This window comes from Nelumbo nucifera, chromosome 1, assembly GCF_055504915.1.
Source record: "Nelumbo nucifera cultivar China Antique chromosome 1, China Antique-T2T, whole genome shotgun sequence".
Classification (NCBI taxonomy): Eukaryota; Viridiplantae; Streptophyta; class Magnoliopsida; order Proteales; family Nelumbonaceae; genus Nelumbo; species Nelumbo nucifera.
In genome coordinates, this window is record NC_142649.1 from 30142720 (window position 1) to 30159971 (window position 17252).

A 17252-nucleotide genomic window follows, 5' to 3' on the forward strand; every position below is an offset into this window, starting at 1 on the left:
GCTGCAGAAGGACGATTTTAGTTTGTGGAAATTTCTGAATGAGAAAAAGAAAGTTAAGACAGTTCACTCAAAACATGGAAATCAAGTTTCGATGGACTAAGAGGAGTGCCAACTCCTTGGCAGATTCATTGGCCAAACAAGGGGTGGGAAGAGTCAACTTTTTCTGGGCAATATTGTAAACTGAAATGTACCTATTGGGAGCGTTAAGAGTTTTTACCCCTCTTGTATCTTTTTCTCTTAACATCTATCAATAAAAGTTTCTGTTATCTATCAAAAAAAAAGACCGACTGTATCCTCAATGTCGGAGTCTGACCAATTCTCTTCCTCCAATGAGAACTCCTCTTCAAGGGATTCAGTTTTACTACAAACCGCCACTTTTGAAAACTCAGAAAACATCGATTGTGCATATGATGGAGACTTCTGGTATTTTGAATTGCATCGTTCTAGGAAACGACTTGTTTTCCTTTTCTTGGGACCCAAAACCAAGATTAAGACGTCGTCGATCTGTTGTTTCCTGTAGCAAAGAGTCAAGGGATGTTCGATGGGGACAATGATTGACCAAACTTAGTGTCCATCGTCACCCCAGCTGGCTCGGTCACAAGCCCTTTTAAAGTGGTGCATGTCTTGTTAAAACATGGGCCAACCTCTTTTGAAGTATGAGGTCCACTAGTTCTATTGAACGGCCCACTTGTTTCAATTGGGCAGCTTTTAAAGTTCCTCCCCCGCCACATGACTACTTAAAGAGTCGTGTGATTGACCGCGGTTCAGAAGATCCACCCGACTCAAAACCAGTGTCCGGTCCAAACCCTTGTTTTCTCTCAGTCCTTGCTCCATTCATGTAACCTTTTGAACTTCCTACACATGCCTTATATTAACTTATCCTATCACCACCTGGGCATAGGAATTTCCTCACATCTGTCTTCTCTGCCCAACATTGTTTCCCCAGGTGCTAAAATCATCCTCTTGCTTCTTTTCTTTTTCGTTGCCACTTTTGACTAGGACAATTTCATGCTAAAGTCTCTGTCTTCAAGTCCTCTCAAGGAGACCTACTCTGTTTCCTCGTCTTCTACCCTGCGACCTTCCTTCCACAACTGAGCTTCAATGGAGATTTTCAGCCAAACAGGGTATAAGAGTCCATCAACCAGTAAATCTATCCCTCTCGGAATGTGACAAGGTTTTACTCCAATAAACTTCATCACAGTTGAGTGAAGATCATAGTCAAAAACTCCATCTAATCTGGCCTCACATATGGAAGCTATGGACTGCACCGTTTCTAGCTTCCAAAGGTTGAATGGAAGACCAAGCAACCGGACAGTTACATTATCCTCGATATCAATATTTTTTGTATTTGAAAGTGGACACCATTTTGAAACAATGAATGCACCTACCTCTGACTGAAAATTTTTGCCATGATTTCTACTTCAGCATCACCGAAATCGAGCAATGCCTTGCATATGTCGGAGGGTGTGATAACAATCGAGTTCATCAAACTTAACTCTCTCAGAATCACTTGTGCTATTCTTCTCCAGTCTTTTGGTGGGATTGACGTTTCAACCACATACTTCCTTCCCCACTCCTCCTTTCCAGCTGAGGATACTAACTTACAGTTTCTTCTTCCCTTTCCAACAATTACCAAACTCTGCTCAGAGATATCCTCTACTCCAGATTTTCTCCCCAGCTCTCTAGCCCTTATCATTAACTTTGCTTTTTTAGATTTCAACCAAAGCATACAATCTCTCAGCACCCCTACAACTTCCTTCCAACTTTGACCCTTTTTTCCTTCAAGGAAGCAAACTAGCTTTTTCTTTTTTTTTATCGAAGTGTTCCCATAATGTTATGTAGGAACCTTTGGCATTCTTTTTGCACTCTAGCACATACCTCTTCCTTGCTTCCAAGTTAAATTCCTTATAGTTTTCTCTCTTTCCTTTAGACCTTGTTCCCGTAACAAAGTCCTGCAACCATTCAATCATTTCAAAGCCTTCCAGCAGAACCATTGCTTTCTAGGCCTCCCTGATCTTCAGACTCAGCAAACCTTTGATCCTAATTTCCTCAAAGATCAGATCCTTTGCTTCTATCTTCAAAGTTTTCCTCCATCTTCCAGCGGCCACAAATCTCTCCATCTCCAGAACTTGTTATTTGCTTTTTCTAATAAGCTATAAAATAGACATTGTTATCAGCCTAACAACACAATTTGTTTTATTTCTCTTCTTCATTCTTGTATTCTGTATATTTGTCCTAGATCCAACTAGAAGGTAGACTAGCATAACCAATCAGAACAAGGGATCCATGACACATCAAATCAGAACTTACAGAATAACTACTTTATGCAGAAAAGGGTTAGATCGCTCTCCAGGCCACCCCACACAAGACCCTGGTAGTTGGAACCATGATGAATATAGAATATTAGAAAGTGCCCAAATGTTTTCTACAATTTTTGTTATATTTTGTATACTTTTGTATGTTTTCATCTTTTTTAATTACACATTTTTTGGCCCAAAAACGGTTGAATTGTTGACTCACCACCAAATAGGAAAACAACTCTGTTTTGTGTTGGTTTTAAATTCGTATTTTATTTTTATCCTCAATGAAAACAATTATTCTTTATCACACTTGTTTTCCTTTAATATGGTTAATTAATATAGGATTCAATAAAAGAATGAGAGTTAATACCTAAGACTTAATGAGAGGGAATTGAATGAGAAGAAATGTAGTAGTAGTTCAAATTACAATTTGTGCCCTCACAATTATAGAGGGATAAAATTCAAAAAATATGGGTATTCTAATCAAGAATAGAATTCAATAAATGTTAATGGTAGTTAATACCTTAAATATAAGACTTAATGAGAGGGATTTGAATGAGGAGAAAAGTGGTTGTTCAAATTACATTTTTGTCCTTACAATTAGAGAGCAACCAAATTCAAAGAGTGAGGTATTTTAGTCAAACAAAAATTCAACTCTTATTCACACTTTTAATAGTAGTATAGATGGTCATTAGATTTCAGTGCTGCAATGCCAACAGGTTGGATTTAGCATGAACCCACCTCATTCCAAACAGGTCAGTTCAGTGTGGATCTACCACTTAACCCAACCCACAGACATCCCTACTTGTAATTGGATTTTGAACCCCCATTGTTCTTTGTACATCACTTGCTTGTAGCAAATACAGAGTCACCTTTTCCCAGTTGTTATAATATGGTATTTTATCTTTAGCAATAAAGATAAACCTAGAGACTACAAGCCCATCACCTTCTTGTTTACCATTCTCCTCTTCCTTAATCTCTTTTTTTAATTATTCTTGTTCACTGCCTCCCTCCTTTTCATCTTGTTTATTCAAAAAAAAAAAAAAAAACAAAAAACATTAACAAAAAAGGAATCATGAGATAACCAGACAAGATAAATGGTATCAAATTGAAGATTTGTCATGGTTCCTATTAGATAAATGCTCAACTGATAGTAAAATAAAAATATATATATTTTGATGGAAAAGTAATAATTATTAAAAGAAAAAAAAAAGAAAATTACAAGAAAGGTGACTAGCAATCATCCAAGAGAAAAAAAAAAAGAAATCCCTACATCCAAACAATTACTCCACCCTCCACTCCTCAAAGGAAACAAAGCCCGCACAACAAAAGAAACACTGGGTAAAAAAAGACAGAACACAGCAAATATACCCAGACACAACAGCACAACAAAATCCCACAACCTAAATTTCCACCCACCTTCACAAGATAGACCTCCTAAACACCCAAAACTTCACCTTCACAAACCACCACTCAAAACATACAAACTCACCATATATGCCACACTAAATTCCATCTTAAGCCACCAAAGCATTCCTTTAAAAGCTAATACAAAAGAGTAGCTCTGATTTGAACAGTATGGGAAGAACAAAAAACCACATTTTTTAGGAGAGGAAAAAGAAGGTAGCTGTAATTGAAAGTATAATGGTGAGACTAGCACATTGGGTAAAAAGTTGGAGGCTTTTGTAAACCTCACGGTTGATGATTTAATGAGAAACTGGATTGCAGTGGCAGGATCTTCATGTAGGAAGCAAAAAACAGTGAGGAGTCGGTCTCAACTGGAGCCAGGTTTTATTAAGTTAAATATTGATGGTAATCCAGGACTTTCAGGTATAGGAGGGGTTCTTAGGAATGAAAAAGGAAAGATTTGTGCATTGTTCTGAAGACTGACTGGGGTTGGAGACTCCATGAGAACACAACTGATCTCTGTAGTGTATGGGGTACAAAACTCCAAAGAATTGGGGGTTGCAAAACTTGCTATTAAGGAGACTCTAGGACTGATAAATTCGCTGATGAATTCAAAAAAAAAAAATGTGGGAGTTTAGAAATGAAATTAAAAAAAAAAAAATTGTATGGTTCATAAGGGGCATGCAATTGAAGATATAATGAGTTCATTGATCAGCAAACAACATGGCAGACCATCTTACAAAACAGGGCGCATATGTACACCTCCTTTTCTGGGCCACAATGTATAAATTGTTTGGGAAAAGACTTAAGGACTAGGGTTGAATTTCTTTTTGTTGTTTTGCTAAAAGGTTTCTGCGGCTGTTTTTTGGTCTTTGGTCTGAGAGAACACTAGAATTTTTTAAGGAAAATCCTCTCAAATAGATGAAGTTATACACAACATGACAGCAAAGATTTTTCTCTTGGGCAATGGCTTCTAAGATATCAACTGAGACCCTGTAATTATACATTTATACTTATACTTTGTATATATTGGGGATTTCTCTCCCCATGTACAGCCACAATGTCTTGGGGTTTCCCATCTTATATGATCAACACAATATACTTTACTTTTTCTCAAAAAGATAAAGAAAAAGAAAAAAGAACTCAATAGACTTCTTCAGAAGTAGTTGGCCAAAAAAGAAATTGCATATCAGCAAAAAGCTAAAACTCAAAGCTAAAATGTCACTTGGGTAATCAATTAGATTAAATAATGCATTCACGGACAAATATACATTAATGGTATCCAAACTGACATTACTAGAAGGCATACATCAAAAACTTACTAACATAAGTGTAAATGACTAATTGGTAAACCTCCTGTGGGTCTTAAACACTATAAACTGTCACCTGGGTCGGTTCAGATCCAACTGCCTACAACACACTTTACAGTGTGCTGGATTCTTTGGAATGAAAGAAATAGATGACTTTTTTAAGACGGATCAAAGAACACTGAAACACTAGTTGCTCTGGTTGGGAAGCTAGTAGCGGATAGGGTTTGGGTGCTACCAGAATTTCATCAAATCAGCAGATCTGAAATTGGGAGGAACTTTTGGAATATTCTAGAAATTCAATCGTTGTAATTTGGATTATTGTCTGTTCTTATTAACAGTTAGTTTGTTGTGTGAGCAATGGTGACACCTTGTCACCATTTGGATTGTATTCTTTTTTTATTCAATAAATTTTCATTTAATCTTCAAAAAAAATGACTAATTGGTAAACCAAAGTTGCATCCTACCAACTTTTAAATAGGCCCAGTGTGGAAATTGCAACCAGAATCCAGGCCTGAGCCAATACTTGCCACCCTAATACAACACCCTCTGATCCCATGACCATGATGACAAATCTTATTCCAGAATCAAAACAGTCAATTTTTGTATTCATTTTTTTTAACTTGAAACTTCTTACCTTGAACTAAACATTGTTGTCTAAGCAAGCATGTCAGTCTACTTTCATTTCATTCAACGGAACTTGATAATGAGATCTGCTACAAATAAAATGCTCAAAGGCTGCACCAGAAAATAAAAGGCTGAAGAAATAGTTGAGAACACGGAAATACTCTTAACATAGAACATTTTTGAAGGTAAATAAAAAACAAATTTTATTGAATAGGATATCTCAGTAAAAGTATCTTGAAATTCTTACCTCTTCGGTCCTGATACACAGGGTTCCACATCCTCAAGATTCAATTCCAGATAAGAAGAGTAAACCCTCTCAGTCTTGGGCTGGTTTCAGCCAACATGATTACAATTAGAACTCATTTCCTAATAGCATGCTTAATAAGAATATGTAGATAGGAAATTGAACAAGCTGCAAAATTTTACCTGGCTATAATCCACAAACATCTTAAAAGCCCTCAGATAGGACTCTATCATAGAAACCTGAATGTTTATAAAAGGTTTAGTACACATAAAAAGTGCCATCACATACAAAGAACATAATTTTAATTAACCACTTACAGTATCATTACACCTGCCTCTCAGTTTCAAGTACTGCACAGTGACATGATCCACAGGGAAGAAACCCATAGTTGCACCATAATCAAGAGGCATGTATGCATAAACTGACACCCCAATACAATGCAAACTTGCTTCTGGTAACTCCGTAAAACAGAATTAAATTTCTCTGCTAGGAAAATCAGCCAGCAACAAAAAAGTGCCTGATGATTAGCATTATAGCTAAAAAGGGCAGTGTTGAACCACAAACTCATTTACCTGGCCAAGCATTACAGATTCTGCTTTTATTTAATAACTGGGTATGTCATAACATAAGCATTCTTTTGTGCTTGAGATCATTAATCCTAGAAATGCATTATCCCTGACTTGCTTTATAGCTATTTGAAATCCCTTTTTTCATTGTAAACTGTACTTATTGTTTTTCCTTTCTTCCTCTCATACAGTTTGTCCAATAACATTTGAATGTCTGCCTTTCTTCCTGGAACCGCAAAAGCATTGGCAATACAATAAAGAGTACTTGAACAAGGAGTAAATCCTTTTTCCATCATCTCTGCCAACAGACTTCTTGCCTCAGCTTGGTATAATGCACTCTGCCTCTTTTTAATCTTAGCATTATGAGACAATTTGCAACATCCACTAATCAGAATGTCATAAGTTGAAGAATTAGGAGATACTCCTTTAGTCTGCATCTCTTTTATAAGTTCTCTAACTTGTACCATCTTCCCCACCTTAACAAAATCACTAATGAGTGCATTAAAAGTACCAGTACTAGGAATGAAGCCTTCTGATATCATGTCATAGTATAACTTTATACTTTTCTTCTTATTTCCCATATTTCCATATCCTGTAATCAGAATATCATAAGTAGTAGCATCAGGAATCACGCCTCTCTTTTTCATCTCATCAAAAATTTTATCAGCCTCTTGCATCAAACCAGCAGTTGAGAACCCCGATAAAAGTGTGTTGTAAGTGATAACATTCGGAGAGATACCCTCGGCCAACATTTGGGAATACAAAGCAGCTGCCTTCTTCAGATGGCTACTTTTACAATAGCCATTTATAAGAGCATTATAAGTAACAGTATTTGCTGAAATACCTCTTCTTATCATATCTTTCAGTGCATGATTAGCCTTTCTTGTCATCCCTCGCCTGCATAAGATAGCAATGAGTGTGTTATAAACCATCTGATCAGGTTTAAACCCCATAACAATGAGTTTTTCATGCATTTCAAAAATTGAGTCTCCATTCATCTTGGAACATGCGTCAAGTACTACTTTATGGGTAACTAAATTTGGGTGAAACCCAGCAACCACCATTTCATTCAACAAATCAATTGCTTTATGCATCTTACCAGCCTTGCAGAACTCTCCTACTAATGTGTTACAAGTTAATGATTTGGGGAATAACCCACAACTTCTCATCTCATTCCAGAGTTTCAAAGCATTCTCCAAGTTCCCATCTTTGCAGTATTCATTGATCATGATATTGTATGTAGCACAATCAGGAAACATGCCCATCTCTCTCATTCCAGTATACATAGATTGTGCTTCATCAAACTTTCCAAGTTTTAAGAGGCCATTAATGAAAACATTGTAAACTACAACATCAAAGTCTATCTTATTCTGAGCCATTTCTTTAGCTGTTTCAAAAGCATCAGATTCTTTTCCCACTTTAAAGAAGCCATCTATTAGGGAAGTGTAATTAATACGGTCGGGTGACAAGCCACTTTGCGTCCATTCTTTAAACAACACTTCTGCTTCTTGCATCCTTCCACCTCTTTTATAGTTGTTTACAAAAACATCAAGTATAAATTTGTTAACCTCTAAACCTCTCCACCCCATTTCATCATACAGGGCAATGGCATCTTCTTGCTTACCAGCCTTTAAGTAGCCATCAATCAATGTGCCAAAAATGAAAACATTTGGAGAAACATTTTGGTCCTTCATCCTCTGCATATAATCAACAGCCGCATCAAGCATCCCCTGTTTGGTGTACCCATTGATTAAAGAAGAGTAAATAATGACATTTGGACGTAGATGTTTCCTTTCCATTACTTGTACAACTGATACAGCACCCATCATATCTCCTGCCTTGGAACGCCCATTAATCAATATGGAATATGTAATGTAGTTTGGAACAACTTGAAGCATAGGCAGTGCACAGAATAAGTCCTCTGCCTCATCAACTTTTCCAACTTTGAAAAGTCCATGAATCAAGTTGTTGTACACCACCAAATCAAATGCAATTCCTCGAACCACCATTTCTCCCTGAAGAATATGGGCATCAATGATATTCCCAGTTTTAGCAAAGGAATCAATCAGACTGGAGTATGAGAAATGGTTAGGAGCCGCACCCCTCCTTTCCATCTCCCTGAGAAATAACCTCCCTTCAGTCAGCCTCCCACTCTTGCACAAGCCATTAACAATGGAGCTACAAAAGACCACATCAGGTAAGCAACCGCTCTTAAGCATCTCCTCACACAAAGAATGTGGATCCTCAAGCACTTGCTGCTTGTAATACTCACTGCCACTGATAAGTATAGTGTGTGTTATAATGTCTGGCTCCAAATCTGAACATCCTGTTACATTATCTTCCACTGCATTCTCATCTTGGCACTGACTTGTATGAATTTCAAAACTGTTCGCATTTGTTTTAAGACCCAAAGTCATCTCATCCAAAAGTTTGTCAGCTTCATCAATTTCCCTAATTCTATAAAATCCACTAATCAGAGTATTGTAAGTAACAGTGTCAGGCCTGAAGCCCTCCCTCCTCATATTCTCCTTCAACTTGAGAGCAGCTTTCATATCTCCAACCTTACAATACCCATCAATCAATGTGTTCAAACCTATAATATCTTGATTAATGCCCTCATTAACCAACTTACCCATTAGTGATTCTGCATCTCTAAACAACCCAATTTGGCAAAACCCTTTAACCAAAATATTGCAAGTAAAAGAATCAATAAGAACATCCTTCTTTATCATTTCTGACAAAAGCCCAAGTGCTTGTTCTGTGAATCCTTCTTTGCAGAACCCCCAGATGATAGTGTTATAACTAACAGTGTCAGATTCGGCAGTTCTAAGCAAACTTAAAGCCATTCTCAACCTACCCACTTTGCATAGAGAGTGGAGTAAAATATTATAAGTACAGACATTCGGAACTATCCGACAAGAGAGCATCTCACTGTGAACGGTCCATACCTGAGGAACTAACCCGGAAATATTAAATTTGTAAAGTAGCCGATTCCATGAATATAGATTCGGAGTAAGCCCGTGATTCCTCATGGAAAAGAAAGCTTCTATTGCCTCTGAGAATCTAGTGCAGGCCAGGTAAGCTTCTATTATAGTGCAGAACAGGGTTGCATACAACCCCGTCTCTGAAGGTGCAATCTTCTGCTGTAAATTGTTGTCAGAAGAGATAGGTAGAGATGAAACATGGGGAGTAAGATTCCGGCAGGTTTGGGGATTTGAAGGCCAGGATGGCTGATTTGATGAGAAAGTGGAGAAACGAATCAAGAGAAGATAAGAGATTGGGGGAGGATGGGGGCTGAAAAAAGTCAGTTTCTTGAGTTGTTTGAAAAGTGCCATCTTGTATGCGCGTGTGGGTGCGGAGAGAGAGAGAGAGAGAGAGAGAGAGAGAGAGAGAGAGGGTCGAGAAAAGGCCGCAAACGAAGCCCTTTGTTGGATATTGCTTTGGGCACTAAAGCAATTACAGTCCGATCACTCCAGAGTCCAAACTCCAAAGAAATCTATTACTATACAACCAGGAAAAAATAGAATTTGAAGAAAATTTAGATTTTGCGTCCAAGAGTAAAAAGATAAGTAGATAACACCATCAAGGAACTCATAACATGGTTTGAACTGACGCTTCCATCCCTTCAACCACTCCATAAAAGAAGGGCTTGATAAGGGCTTGATAAGGAGTCCCACGCAGGAAGGGACGAACCATAAAGCCGCTGATTTTGGATTTTGGTCGCCGACGCCGACCTGCTACTGTCAAGCCCCTCTCTTTGGTCTTTGGTCGCCGGACGCAGGTCACTGCAGTGAAGCTCCTCTCCTTAGCTTTTTGCTCGCCGGAGGGTGGAATCAATAGGTTGGTCGTCGGCTCGATGATCGTTGTCAAGCCCCTCTCTGTGCAAATGCTGATCGTTAGTCGAAGAAGAAGCAAGTACCGAAGAAGAAACCAACTCAAAGAACAACTTAAATCTTTATTCCAACCAAAATCCCCCGAACCATGGGTTGTATTACTTTCCTAACTAGACTATGAAAAGTTTCAAATACGCTCCCAACTCCCAAGCATTCGCCCGCAACATTAACCACGTCGAAACGAGTCCGGTGATTTGTGGGGACATGCTACCCGGCCTACCACCGTCTTGTGTAGCCCCTTTTCGTTTACAGTTTATTATCGAAAAAAACGAGTCCGGAATCCGGATCCAAGACATTGTTGGCCACGTCCACTCAGACACAGATATGGAACATCGGATGGGTTGTGGTCACCGAGATTTTCAACACACGGCTGGATGAGTGTGGTCAGCATATCCGAACTCCTCGAAACAGCCTTAAATCGATTTATTCAGAATTTTAATTCTATTTCTTATTTGTCTTTCCTTTTAAAGTGTCTTTCTTGTAAAAAATTGAGGGAGTAACTCTACAACATTTTTATTAAATCGTGTTCATCTAAGTGCAATTTAAATATTATTTTTAACTTATCCTATTAAATTTTAGTGAGAATGTCAATTTTTAATGCTCCAAATAAATTTGTATTGTTTTTTTATATCTAAATCAACATATATCTCAATCAACAAGGACCCTTGTGATGCACAAGCTTCCCATTAGAGTTGTTCATCAAACTAGTGAAATTGACCAATTAGGCCTATATTTTCGACTGATTTTGGTTCAGCAATTTCCCAACCTGATTAAGTTGAGTCAATTTCGATTTAGACACTTGTAAATCAATCCGACTCGAACATAGATATATATTAATATTTTTATATTTTAAATGTAACTTTTTAATACAAAAAGTGAGAAAATTCACATATTTCAAAATTTAAAATAATTTATATCATCAATTTATTTTTTAATAATACCACTGTAATATTTTAAATTTAAGTTTAGTTTTTTAGTTTAGATCTTTTGAACCAAATGAGCAAATCAGAAATCGACCCAAACAAGTACAACCCAAGTTGGTCGATTTTCACTAATGGTTAGTCAGTTTTGAGTGACCAACTACCAAGTTGACCATGTCAATTTGGTTGGCCGAAGAGCCCAACAATTGAACTAAACCAAACCAACCCGTGAACAACTCGTAATTTCAGCTAAATTAATAGTCTAATCTATAATAAATAACAATAGTTTAATTTCCAATAATTAACGAAAATCTATAGCAAAAATATATAATTATTGAAAATAAATTTGCAATAAAAATACAGTAAATAACTAATAAAAATATAATAAATACAATAATTAAAAATATAATAAATACTGAAAATAATAGTTTAATAAATATTAATCAATAAATTATAACAAAAATACATAGTTATGAAAAAAATATGAAAATATTTTTCTACATTTAAGAAAATTGTTAAATATATTACATAAATTCGTTATTTTAACTATTTAAGTTTTAGTTGTATATTTTAAATATTTTTGTGCTTAAAAGATTTAGTAATTTGACTATTTAAGTAATATGTAAAATATTTAAAAGTTATCATTATTTGAATTTTATTTATTTTAAAGTTATTATGTAATATTAAATATTTTTTTTATGTCACCCTCCCACCCCTCATAGGCTTTTTATTTCAATATTAATAAAATTATAGTGGTCATTCCTCAACTAGGAGTAAATTTTGGGATTAAAAGAGGTCATTTTTAATATTTTATTATGTGAGATATTTATTATTGATTTTTTAAATAACATTTTGTTTTTATGCTAAATTTTTATTATTTGGATAACAATTAAATTGAATAACTTGTAAAATTATAATTTATATTGTTAGTACGTAATTTCCTAATGACTTATGTAAAAATATAAAATTATTAATAATATGAATGTTATTAAATCTATTGTAATTGTTATTTGTGTCTTTAATAAATCTTTTAAAAGTTATTATATAATTTTGTTAAAATATTTAAATAATTCTTATATTTTTTAATCCAAACTTTCTTTAGGTAGATATAGATAAAAATTATGGAAGAGAATAAAAAGGAATTAGAGACAATTTAGGAGAAAGTGGGGGATAGTGGTGCCACTTGACTAGGCATTATAAAAGAAAATCTCTCTTTTTCTTTATCTATTGGTTGTTAGAGATAATTTAGCTTATATTGTTTCCTTATTGATGTAATGAAAAATTACATGGAATTAAAAAAGAAAAAATATTCAAAAAAAAGGAAAATTAAGAAGGGGATTTTAGCAAGTAGAGGCATGGTGATGTGGACAACCTTGCTTTCTATATATAGTTATGGTGGTGGCTCATGTGATGCATAGGACATTGTTTAACAATGTATTTTTAATGGAAAAATGAAGTAATAGTGATTCACTGAAGTTTTTATATATTTATAGTTCTTTACATATAAAATGGTAGAAAAAATAATTTTCTTTTATTGTCTATTTATTGAGCTTCAAGTTTATTCATTTTTCTATAGCTTAAATATGATAAGAAGTACAAAAATTAACTATTTAGCAAGAAAATAAACTGAAGGCAACTTAATTGATAGGTTTTCTTGCTAGTTGTAGTGGAGACTTGACATCAACTCTTTCTAGCCCCAGGGTTGGGGGTAAAGGTTTGGGGGATAGACTACCCCTGTTGTATCCCTATAAAGCTAATAAATGTTATTAGCATGAGATCAAAAACAAAATTAAAAAAAAAAAAAAAAAGACAACTTCAAAATTGAACTAACGAAGATAACCAATGGATTGTGTTAAGTGATTTCCTATTACATTTTATTAGTGAACTTGAGCAGTCCATGAAACAAATCTACATTAAATTAATGAAAAATAGAGAAAAAACTAATAACCCATAGAAAGGACCAATGATTTCTTTAGACTTTTATTTAGTAAGAAAATTGGTTAACCCTATGTTAATGGGTGGGAAAATTTGGGTTTTCCCATTAGTTTGGGTCTAAGATAGGGTTCATATTTAGGTTGGTCCTTAACCTAACCCAATCCGTATAATTTGCACATCTAGTTTATAATAGAGAGCCAAAAGGTATTCAGAAAAAATTAAGAGTAAAAGAGGGATTCAATGGGGAGGGGAGATGTCACAAACATTATTGACTATTAAGGGGAGAGAGATTCAAACTTATTTTTTTTATATAGCATATATATATATATATTATAAGAAGTACATAAAATAACCCCTAAACACTCATAATTTCAGCTAAATTAATAGTTAAAATATCCAATAAATAACAACAATTTAATCTCTAATAATTATTGATAATTTATAACAAAAATACACAATTATTGAAAATAAATTTATAATAAAAATACAATAATTACAAAATAAATACAACAAAATATTTAAAAAATTTCCTTATTTAAATTGTATTTATTTGAAAGTTATTATACAATATTAAATATTTGGTTATATATCTATTTAGTTGTTTTTAATATTTTATTTTGCATCTTTAGTTATTGAACTATTTTAAAAATATTTTAAACTTTTAAAGTTTCAATATTTAAAAATAATTTTAAATAATCTTGTTATTGATTTTTTTTAAATATTATTTAGTTATTACATAATATTAAATATTTTGTTATATATTTATTGGAATATTTAAATAATATTTTAAAAAATTAATTTTTATAATTTAAATAATTTATATTGTTATTACATAATTTAAATTTGAATTTCATAAAAAAATATAAAATTATTAATAATTTGAACATTATTAAATATATTATATATGTTTTGTTTTTAATAAATATTTATGGTTATTACATAATTTTATTATAATATTTAAATAATTATTAAATTTTTTAATTCAAACTTTTTTAGATAGATATAAATGAAAAGTGGGGGAGAGGATAAACAAGAATTAGAGATAATTTAGGGGAGAAACTCTTTCCTATATTAGACATAATATAGAGATAAGAAATAATTTAGTAGAAAATAGGGGATAATGGTGTCACTTGGCTACATTGGGCATATAAAATAGATTAAGTGATGTTTTAGGAGGAATTTTAGGTGGGAGAGATAGCTTAGGAGAAATTTTTAGGAGGGGTTGGGTGAGTGATTAAGAGCATGAGAGAAAGGGAGTTTGACTGGGACTCTAATGAAGAGGAGAGGGCTGCCACATGGCTACATGGAAGGGTTGGGAAGGGTAAGTGAGGAAAGAGAGAGAGTTAAGGAGAAGCCAAGATTGGAGAGATGGAGCAAGAATAGGGCTTGTGACGTGGCCTATATGGCTATATAATATAGTATAGATAGATAGTATAAATATTAATTCTTATTGATGTGTTTCTATTTTTGTATTATTTTTAAGCAAAATCTTTAAAAAAAATCATCGTACAGCATTTCTATAAACCACATTTGTGCTTTGACCTTAACAAATTAAATGCCTCCCTTATAGTTTTGAAAAAATGCAAATACCTCATTTTCCTTGGATTTTTAATAACAAAAGTTACCAAAAAAGTCTTATCATTATTAAGGCATTATAATACACATTTCAAAGTTTCAACTTTATCCTCACTAATATATTTTGTTGAACGACTTTCGAAGAGTAATTCTCTCTTCTTTTCTTAGATGAAGTAAGGCAAATGGCTGAAATAAAGTAAAAGGAAGCAAATCTCTTTTATAGGAAGTATTTACAATTTTGTTCGAAACAAGAGGGAGGTATTTACACATTTTGTTTTCAAAAAAATAGAAGTTTTTGTTAAGGTCAAAAATAGGGAAGTTTCATAGGATTGTAACACAAGGAGGTATTTATAATTTCCCCTATTTGTAAATAGAACTTAAATTGATTTTAAATTAATTAAATTATGTTTAAAATTAATAATTTTTTATTATTTTTTTTTTATGAATCATTATTCAATTTAATTAACTTTATTAAATTTTCATTTATTAGTGAAATTTAAGTTGGTTTTGAATAATAAAAATTAATTACAAAACTAATAATTGTTAGATAGTTTTGTATTGGTTTTATATTACTTTAAATTGATATTAGGTTTTAATTTGTCTTATTCATTTCTATTAATTAAACTATTTTTATTATGTTAATAAAAATATATTTATCAATAACAATAATGAGTAATCTCGCGATCAAGAAATTTTCTCATTTTTTTTTAATTTTTATTTTTTTATTCCATTTCATTTTTTAAACAACCAATGAGATGCACTTTCTAAATAACCTAAATAATCTTCTCCAAAAATTTATCCTAAACTACCTCCACCACTATCCCCCACTTTCTCCAAAATTATTTATAATTCCTATTTATCTCCAAAATTATTTATAATTCCTATTTATCTCCAAAATTATCTCTAATTTAATATAGAATTTATCTCATAAATTATCTCTAATTTCTATTTATCCTCTCCCCTACTTTTTATCTATATTTATCTAAATAAACTCTGGACTAAAAAACTTAAGAATTACATAACAAAATTATATAATTACTTTACAAAAAATAATTTTATATTTTTACAAGATATATCACGAAATTATGTACTAACAATTTAAGTTATGTTTTCCAAATTATCAATTTAAAAGTTTTTTAAATATTTAATAATATGGAATAGATTTAAATAACAAAAAATTTTAAACCTTTTATAGATTATTTAAATATTTAAATAACGGAATATTTATCATAACTAGATTTTAAATAGTTAAAATAACAAAATTATGTAATAAATTTGAAATTTTTCTTTAAAGTAGAAAAATAATTATAACATAATATTGAAACTAATAATAATTCTATATATTGCAAAATTAATAATGAAATTATGTAATAATAGTATAAATTATGATTTTATTTGTATTTAAGTATTTAAATAACTAAATATTTTGAATAACAAAATATTTAAAGTAACTAGGATTTACTTAATATTGTAAATAATTAATTTCACTTATATCAAATAATATTTTAAGAATATAAATTTCAAGAAAAATAATATTTTTTAATAATAATTTTAAAACCCTAATCTATATTTATTATATAATTATATATACTAAAATTAATATTTATTGTTTTTTGTGATAAATGTATTTTCAATGATTATTTATAAATTTATTTTGTTTTGTTATCTAATAGAAAACTTTCAATAATTATTGGAGATTAAATTAATATTATTGAAATTCTTAAATTTAATTTATTATACTTATTGTATTTTTCTTATAAGTTATTGATTAATATTTATTAGATATTAAATTGTTATTTGAAATTATACTATTTATTGACTAAGTTAATATATTTTTAGTACTTATTGTATTTTTGTAATTTCTATAATTATTGTATTTTTCATTATCAATATATTTTCAATAATTATGTATTTTTTCTATAAATTTTCAATAATTTTTGGAGATTAAACTATTTTTATTTATCAAAGATAAGACTATTTGGCCAACCGAATTGACCTTGTCAGGTTAGGGAGTTGGTAACCTAAAATCAACTAACCTTTTGTGAAAACTGACCCACTCAAGTTGTATTGGTTTGAGTCGATTTTTTGGTTTGGTCAATCGATTCAAAAGATTTAAACTTGAAAATTAAATTAAATTTTAAAAACTTTAAAGCAATTATTAAAAATAAAAATAAAACTTATATTTATGATATAAAACATTTTAGACTAAGAAACATGAGAATATATATCCATGGTTAGGTTATTCAATTTAGGTCAGTTTATAAATGGCCAAAGTGAAATTGATCTAACTTGGTTAAATTGGAAAATTTTTTATCCAAATTCAACCTAAAATACTAAAAACATTGACCAACTCGGGTTGAGTTAATCAAGTTGGTTGGTTTCATCAATTTGATGAATAAACCTAACTGAAAATAATTATTATTATTTTTGTATTATAAAAATTATATTAAAAGTAGTATATAAAATATGATTAAATAT

General features: G+C 32.1%; 2 protein-coding genes across 6 annotated transcripts in view; both read right to left on the reverse strand.

Moving 5' to 3' along the window:
* Positions 1–6334, reverse strand: part of LOC104589766 (aconitate hydratase) — a 44392-nt gene extending 38058 nt beyond the window's left edge. For all 4 annotated transcript variants that reach the window (XM_088896447.1, XM_088896449.1, XM_088896448.1 and 1 more), the window contains exons 1-3: positions 6203–6334; positions 6068–6124; positions 5889–5968 (exon numbers count right to left, since the gene is read on the reverse strand). In XM_088896447.1, coding sequence (XP_088752573.1) covers positions 5889–5968; positions 6068–6124; positions 6203–6295 — 230 coding nt within the window. In that variant the 5' untranslated portion in view covers positions 6296–6334. The remainder of the gene's footprint in view (positions 1–5888; positions 5969–6067; positions 6125–6202) is intronic.
* The window catches only part of LOC148803077 (PPR repeat protein), a 40956-nt gene extending 30418 nt beyond the window's left edge, over positions 1–10538 (reverse strand). Inside the window, exons 1-2 of one of the 2 annotated variants that reach the window (XM_088896445.1) lie at positions 6458–10537; positions 6278–6368 (exon numbers count right to left, since the gene is read on the reverse strand). In XM_088896445.1, coding sequence (XP_088752571.1) covers positions 6577–9786 — 3210 coding nt within the window. In that variant the 5' untranslated portion in view covers positions 9787–10537 and the 3' untranslated portion in view covers positions 6278–6368; positions 6458–6576. Of the gene's footprint in view, positions 1–6277; positions 6369–6457 lie in introns of those variants that run through there. The other variant, XM_088896444.1, reaches the window with a different exon arrangement.
* Between the last annotated feature and the right edge of the window lie 6714 nt (positions 10539–17252).